The sequence below is a fragment of the Miscanthus floridulus genome, chromosome 18 (assembly GCF_019320115.1).
Source record: "Miscanthus floridulus cultivar M001 chromosome 18, ASM1932011v1, whole genome shotgun sequence".
NCBI lineage: Eukaryota > Viridiplantae > Streptophyta > Magnoliopsida > Poales > Poaceae > Miscanthus > Miscanthus floridulus.
Genome location: NC_089597.1, coordinates 45,330,224 through 45,337,358, shown reverse-complemented (window position 1 = coordinate 45,337,358; position 7,135 = coordinate 45,330,224). Strand labels below are relative to the sequence as shown.

General features: G+C 43.6%; 1 protein-coding gene across 1 annotated transcript; it reads left to right on the top strand.

Moving 5' to 3' along the window:
• Window positions 1-6,114: 6,114 nt before the first annotated feature.
• On the top strand, window positions 6,115-6,645 carry LOC136523742 (F-box protein At5g07610-like). Its single transcript, XM_066517317.1, has one exon. It carries the CDS (start codon window positions 6,115-6,117, stop codon window positions 6,643-6,645), a length of 531 nt encoding a protein of 176 aa, XP_066373414.1.
• The last annotated feature ends 490 nt before the right edge of the window (window positions 6,646-7,135 follow it).

Genomic DNA, 7,135 nt, shown 5'->3' with positions numbered 1-7,135 from the left:
CTATTTGCTTGGTATGCCACACTTGAGTTTTACCAGATGGCTGAGCCTATTCTATATCCTTATTCCTTAGGCGTTGCACTCTTCTCTTCTGGCTTCTTGTTAAACCTCCAGGGCACCAATGGCCTCCCTGCCAAACAAGTTCCCTCTGGTTGCTTCCTTCTTCATGATCAGCCCAGTCTTGGCCAACAACTCTTTTTCCTAGCCAATCATGAATACTTTTATTTTTTAAGCGTCGATCCATGTTATTACGATGATATGCATCCTGGGCATGGATAGACCAGCGGTTGACTTGAGATCACCTAAACTCCCAATATTGATTGCTGCATTCTAGACAGTCATGTCTGGTAGGCAATTTCAAACCTTCGTTCCAGTAGTATCTGAAGATAGGACAATTCCAGTGCTATTCGGCTTGCTTCCTTTCACACCCCTCTTCTTCTAGTTGACGCTAGTATTCTTGATCCTCTAACCATCACTGATAATTCTTTTTCCTTCTGCCGCTGCCACTTGTTTAACAGGATCTGAGATGTGACTCGTGACTTTGTCGCTCCATCCTTTGATGTTTCCCCCTGTTCATATCGGCACCTCTGCTGATTACGACATTTTCTAATCTCTCTGTATTCATCAGCCGATATTTGCATCTTGGGATCAACTGTTCCTATTTCTCTCGATTTGGCTGATGTTAGGACCTTAGTTTTTCCATTGAATAGCCCAACATCAACCATATTTTGATCTCCTAGGAAAGGATTATCATCCACCTTCATCTTCCGAGGTGTATCAAACTTGAGCCTCCCTTGCTGAATAGCCCTCTGTATATGCTGCTTGGAAATTTTGCATTCATTGGTGGAATGAGAAGTAGCATTATGGAACTTGCAGAACTTCTTATTCTTTAACTGTTTAGGGGGCAACATAACATAATTGTCCGGCAATTTGATATGGCCCTTCTCAAGTAAGAAGTCAAAGAGCTTATCCAATTTTGTGACATCAAAGTCATAGCTCTCCTCGACTCCTCTTCCCCAAGGATTTGGCACCATTACTGTCTTCTTGCCCCAATTCCATTGAGCTACAGCAACCTCATCTTCTTCATCTTCATAGCCATTATCTGCTGGGTATGGATCGTAAGCTTCGGCTATGGTGGTACTCTTCTAGAATCAGGTATCTCTGCGCATACTTTGGAATTGGCTATTGAGCGCTGCTACTCGTTGAGCCAATTGACCCAAGTTGTCAAATTCTTGTCCTAGCAGCTTTTCTTTCCACATTGGCAACATTCCTTGGACAGCTAAAGTAGCTAGCTGATCATCGGCCAAGTTCAATGAGAAGCACAAGTTCCTAGTCTCTCGGAATCTCTGAACAAACTCAATGTCCGACTCATTAGTCCTCTATCTCATGGTTGTCAAATCAGTTATCTTCTTTTCTCTAGTCCTAGTGTAAAAATATGTATGAAACTTCTTTTTTAGGTCAACCCAATTGGCAATGGAGTTGACTGGTAGTGACAAAAACCAAGTGAAGGCTAGTCCTGACAGGGATAAGGAGAAGAAATGAACTCGATGGGCATCCTCAACTGACGCTTCACCCAATTGCGTAAGATACCGATTGACATGTTCTATTGTGCTTGTACTGTCTTGACCGGTGAACTTGGCGAACTCTGGGAGCTTGTAATTTGTAGGAAGAGCGACCAAATCATACCATTCTGGATATGAGCGTTTGTATGAAAACATCGGCCCCTTTGGCTTCAGACCGAACTAATTCTTCATCATCTCAGTCACCTTCAGCAGCAACTCGTTAGCTTGCGGATTTGGGTTTCTCGGTACTTGCTGACCCATCTGTGGATTGAAATCCCACGTGCCTTGATATCCTAAATTTGGCATCATGTGGAGGGTGTTATAATCCGTGCCATAGTGATATCCTTATGGAATCTCAATCTGTTGGGTCCTTTGCTGGCTCGCTGCTTGAAGTCTCTGATTATAGACATAAGGATCTATATCTCTACGGATCCTTTGAATTGATGGTGCTATTTTTTGAGCCGACGATGGTATGTGGCATGATGTGCCAAAATTGATCACCTGATTTTGACCTTGCCCCGCCGGCTATTGCACATGTTGTATTGATGGTCCAGGATTGTACTATATCTGATTCGTAGTAATACTTGGAGTTTGTTCAGATGAACCTTGAAGTATTTGGACATCACCATTACCAGCTGGTGCCGCTTCTTGATGGCTAGTACCGACTTGATTAGTCCCTTGAGTTGATGGATCTGGAATGTTGTAACAAGTCGATCCAACCTGACCAACTGGAATTCCATGAATCACCTCTTTCATGGCATTATGAAATGCGTCAATGAAAGCTTCATTGCGGCTTGATATGGCATCATGAACAGATTTGTCTATGGCTTCTGTAAAGAAACATCTATCTTTAGCTTCAACTGTATCTGTCTGCCCATGTAGTAGAACTCTCGGTAGTGGAAATTTCTGAATAATTGTGCTATCACGTGTTTTGGTGTAGGACAACAAACACTTCTTCTGAAATTCTTCTGTAGCTTTGCTGATGGTATCCTTATCTTCATCAGGCAGGTCTTCATAATGTACCATAAGGATGTTGTCATTGTTGTGAGCCGCCGTGACGATTGTGGGGTCCCACCGGGCGTGCCAGAAATGTGTGTCGACATAGAATTTTTGTCTCCATGCCGAGGACACACACAACAAGCCAGAAGGGTCTGCTCGAAGGAGCAGATCTGCCTAGCTTTAGCGCAAGGGTGGTTGATCCTGTGCAATCCTCCCGAGACGTGCCAGTAAATTTGACCCTGCAATTGACAAGGAGAGAAAGCTCATCAGTAATTAAGGGCGGAACGTGCCGGTGTTGCCAGACAGTCCCGAATGTGTGGCTTTGAGAGCCGATATGAGAGGAGATCGACTAAATAGTCGATTCCAGCGTATTCATAAGAATAAATCGATTAAAGCTCATGGGGTCATATAAGAAGAATCGGTTATCATTCTGGATAAATATTATTTAAGCAAATATTAATCAATGGCAATAAGATATCAATGATGATCGGTTTATGCTGAGCCAATGATTACAAGTAACCGAACTCCTTTTTGTATAAAGAGACAATTCAACACCACTTAACCATTTAATAAAGATAAATCTAGTGAACATGTTAGATCTCATCCATCGCCATGACCAGTGGGGCATGAGGCAGAATCATGCAAGCCACAGAAACAACAATAGACTCGACGACCCTAACTCATTACTAATATCAGTGGGGCATGAGGCAGAATCATACAGGCCGTAATACAATAATAAGATCATGGGGCTAACATATCTTTCAACTTATCTCTACTTCAATGATCTCGTAATGTGAACTATTCATGAAAGCGCTCGATATCGGCTAAATAGCCGATTCAGGCATAGCGCACAGTTAAGGTCATGCCTTCTCAAGAATAGATCTACCAACTAACGATCCCCACTCCACGGTGCTAACAGTGGGGTGAGAGGCAGAATCCCACAGGCCATGAAACAGTTATCGCTAACCAATAGATCTACTCAAGATCGAACATGCCTTAACCACACGCTATGCACAATTAAGATTGATGTAAAAGAGCCGATAAAACATAACTCATCGTTTAAGGTGTAGATTAGATCAACTTTAGATTAGCAAACGATGGGTTAAAAAAGATATAAGGCCGATCCAGATCAATCTCAATCGGGCAGAGTGATATTGCTGTAATTAGGTAAATGATGAAAGCAATAAGCAATATCGGTAACTTAATGAATCTACCAAAGGCTGCCATACTAAGGTAGAGCCGATAACTTGACCTTGATCTAATTCAAGCAGTGGGGTGTGAGGTTGAATCACACAGGCCATACTTGAATTAGACAAGAGTCGATAACTAGCCTATACCAGAGTCACAGTGGGGGGCGACCGGATCGATGCAGCCATACGAACAGAGGTATAAACCATAACGGTACTTATAGACAAGCAGTGGAGGTCGACCAGACCGATGCAGCCATACTCGCTGAAGAACTCACTGAGATCTACTCTACTCCTACTCCTAAGGGGTGGCTAGAGCCCTAAAAAGTAATTGACTTGTATTTGATTGATTGATTCTCCTTTACAATAGCTGGGGTTTGGTATTTATACCCGGAGTCTAAACATGAATCGTACTCAAGCACGATTTGTTACAACCTTTAGCATAAAATGAAAACATTCCTAATTTAAGATAACTTGGACTCTAATCTTTCCCTTTTTGTAGAGTCTAGCATATCTCATCCCAGCGCTAATCATAGCCTCTGTCGTTATCTGCTGGCGCTATTTGATGAAAGTCGATTCTAGTGCTGCATCCGAATTAGCTAGTTCTGATCCGCACGAAATTGATTCCTTGCTGACATGATTTTGGGAGCTCTCGAGCTTCTGAGATCCTCCTTCCAAATTCTGGTGTAAACAGTAACTAGATCCTACTTGTATGCCTATATTCAGGGAGTGGACTACAAAGGACTCAATGGGAGTGTCACATCCATGATCTATCACATGGCCTAGAATATAGGGTGTATCCATAGGTAAACAACGTATAAGCACCATGCTTACACAATGTCAACCACTCACCCGTGTACTTTGGAGCGAGCGCTTTACGAACTTATGCATAAACATAATGATAAACTAGCTATACTAAGTATATAATCAAAGTAGACGATGAACATTATAACAAAGAACATGAATAAGATGAATACTAATATTGTCATAACAATTGTAGCAAGCATATAAAAACAATGGAGATACAAAAGATAGGGGGTACAAGGACTGTACCAAACCATGCTCTTGACACGATCAGGAATCCAAGTGAAGCCTCTTGCCTCCCTCTAGATCTAACCTAACTAGATATGCCCTAGAATATGGTGGAGCTCTAAGGATGATTAGGGTTTCTATCTTCTCAAATGACTTGATGCCTCAAGGGGGTGGCAGAGGCTGTATATATAGCCCAAAGCATCAAACATGAGCCCTTGGATCAAACTGACTTAAGGAATGGCGTAGATGCAACCTAGGAGGCGGTGGAGAACTGACATTGCAATGCAGACACTGACAGTGGGCCCTAGAGACAGGCGGCTTGCAGGTGGGGCCGGTCGGCCCCACCTGGCATCCTCTATCTCTCTGCCTTGATGTGGTGTCCTCTGGTGTCCTCTAAAACCTTCTAGTGTCCGTTTTGTGGTGGATAAGCGCAATTAAATCAGACATGTAGGTCCATCTTGATGGTTTTCTGGTTAAACCCTGTAGAAAATACAGATTCACCAAAACTCATAGAACTTATTAGTTTAAACCTCTAAACCTTTGTAGGTGATCATATTTATGCCCTTATGTATGTTATATTGACGGTATATAATGGTTGTTAACTACCATCAATTGGGGCCCATGCTCCACCACGCCAGCTACGGTCAACATCGGGCGCCACCATGGCTCAGCTTGTCACGCTAGCGCATGTGGCACGATAGCGTGGTACTATCGCTCTAGCTACGCTGGCGTGACAAAAAGGCACTACTACAGATTGATTATCACTATCGCCACTTTCACTGTCATAGCAATAGAAGTGACTTTGTTTTACTTCCACCGCCGCTTGGACCAATAGTGAGGCCTCAGATGAAGGAAACCGACAGTTGAGACTTCTACCACCGATGGTTTAGTAGTAGATGTGACAGTGGTATTTTCTCCATCGCATGAAAAGCCGAGCCGACTGGATAGGCGTTCTGGCCGCCGGCCCTACACGACCATTTGGTCTACCTATGGTAGTAAATTCAGCGTGAGTTATTTCCCCATTTTCCAACTACCCACAACACGGTTGCATCACCATTCCACTTCTCCATATTCAAGGTTGGCGCATTGTTCCTCTCTCCATTGCACACCTCGCACCGCACCGCCACCACCTCCCTCACGGCCGGCGCATTGTTGCTCTCGCAATTTGTGTGATCCATTGCACGCCTCGTGCCGCGCCATCGCTAGATCCAAAGGCAAGGGTAATGCTTTCACACTGCACTAATGGATCTTTGTTGGATTATTTTCCTTTTTAGTGATCTCATTACTAAGGAAGCTCTCATATCCTACTGCATAATGATGATCGCAGGCTCTTCGAAATGGAGGAGGCCCCCAACAACAGGAATGCATTGGCTAGCCTCGTAGAGGATGTTGTTCTAGAGATCCTTCACCACCTCCCCGCTCGGTCCTTGTTGTGCTACAAATGTGTCTGTCACTCCTGGAACCACCTCATCTCCAACAACCGTAAGGTGCTGCCCCAGACTATGGTCGGCTTCTTCTACGATGGCGAGAAAGGCGAGCGAAACTTCACCAGCGTCACCGTTGAATGCCCGGACTTGTCCTTCTTGCCCTTCCCCATTGACAAAGTAGTTGTCTTAGATTGCTGCAATAGCCTCATCCTATGCTTGTACGTTGAGGCTGCTGGATCCTACTATGTCGTCTGCAATCTGGCAACCAAGAATTTGTGGGTACTGCCACCTAGCATCCATGCTGTTGGTCAGGCTCAATTGGGGTTCGATCCAACAACCTCATCGCACTTTCATATGACTGAATTTGTGGAGGAGAAGGACGTTGAGTGCCTAGGTGTGGAGATCTACTCATCTCAAACTACAGCATGGATCTATCAGTAATCTAAATGGGGCTAGGACATTGATGATGTGATACGATCAAGATCAGCAAGTGTGTTTCTTAACGGTTGTCTACACATTATGGGATACTCTCTAATACTTATTGTGGATATGGAGGGAAAGACATGGAGAAAACTTCTTAGGCCTCATGGTACTCTACCCTCTATCCATCAAGCTCAGGGTCACTTGTGTGTATATACTATTGGTGGTGTTAGTGGTCACAATATGTCCCAGCTTTCAGTCTGGATCCTTGAAGACTATGCTACTAATAAATGGACATTGAAGCATACTATCAGCACACTGAAGGTATTTGGAAAGACTAATATTAAATTTGGTTGCGTGGATTATGATTCAGCCTATACAGCGATTACAATTCACCTAGAATGGAATTTAATTTTCTTTGTTGGGGTGAAAAGAACAATCATCGCATATGACATGGACCGAAGAAAAGTTCATGTCATCCCTGCTAGTGTCGACTGTAGCTATGGTAGAT

Bases quoted from the DNA above. Each gene is read 5' to 3' on its own strand.
- LOC136523742 (XM_066517317.1), top strand. From the start codon at position 6,115: ATGGAGGAGGCCCCCAACAACAGGAATGCATTGGCTAGCCTCGTAGAG.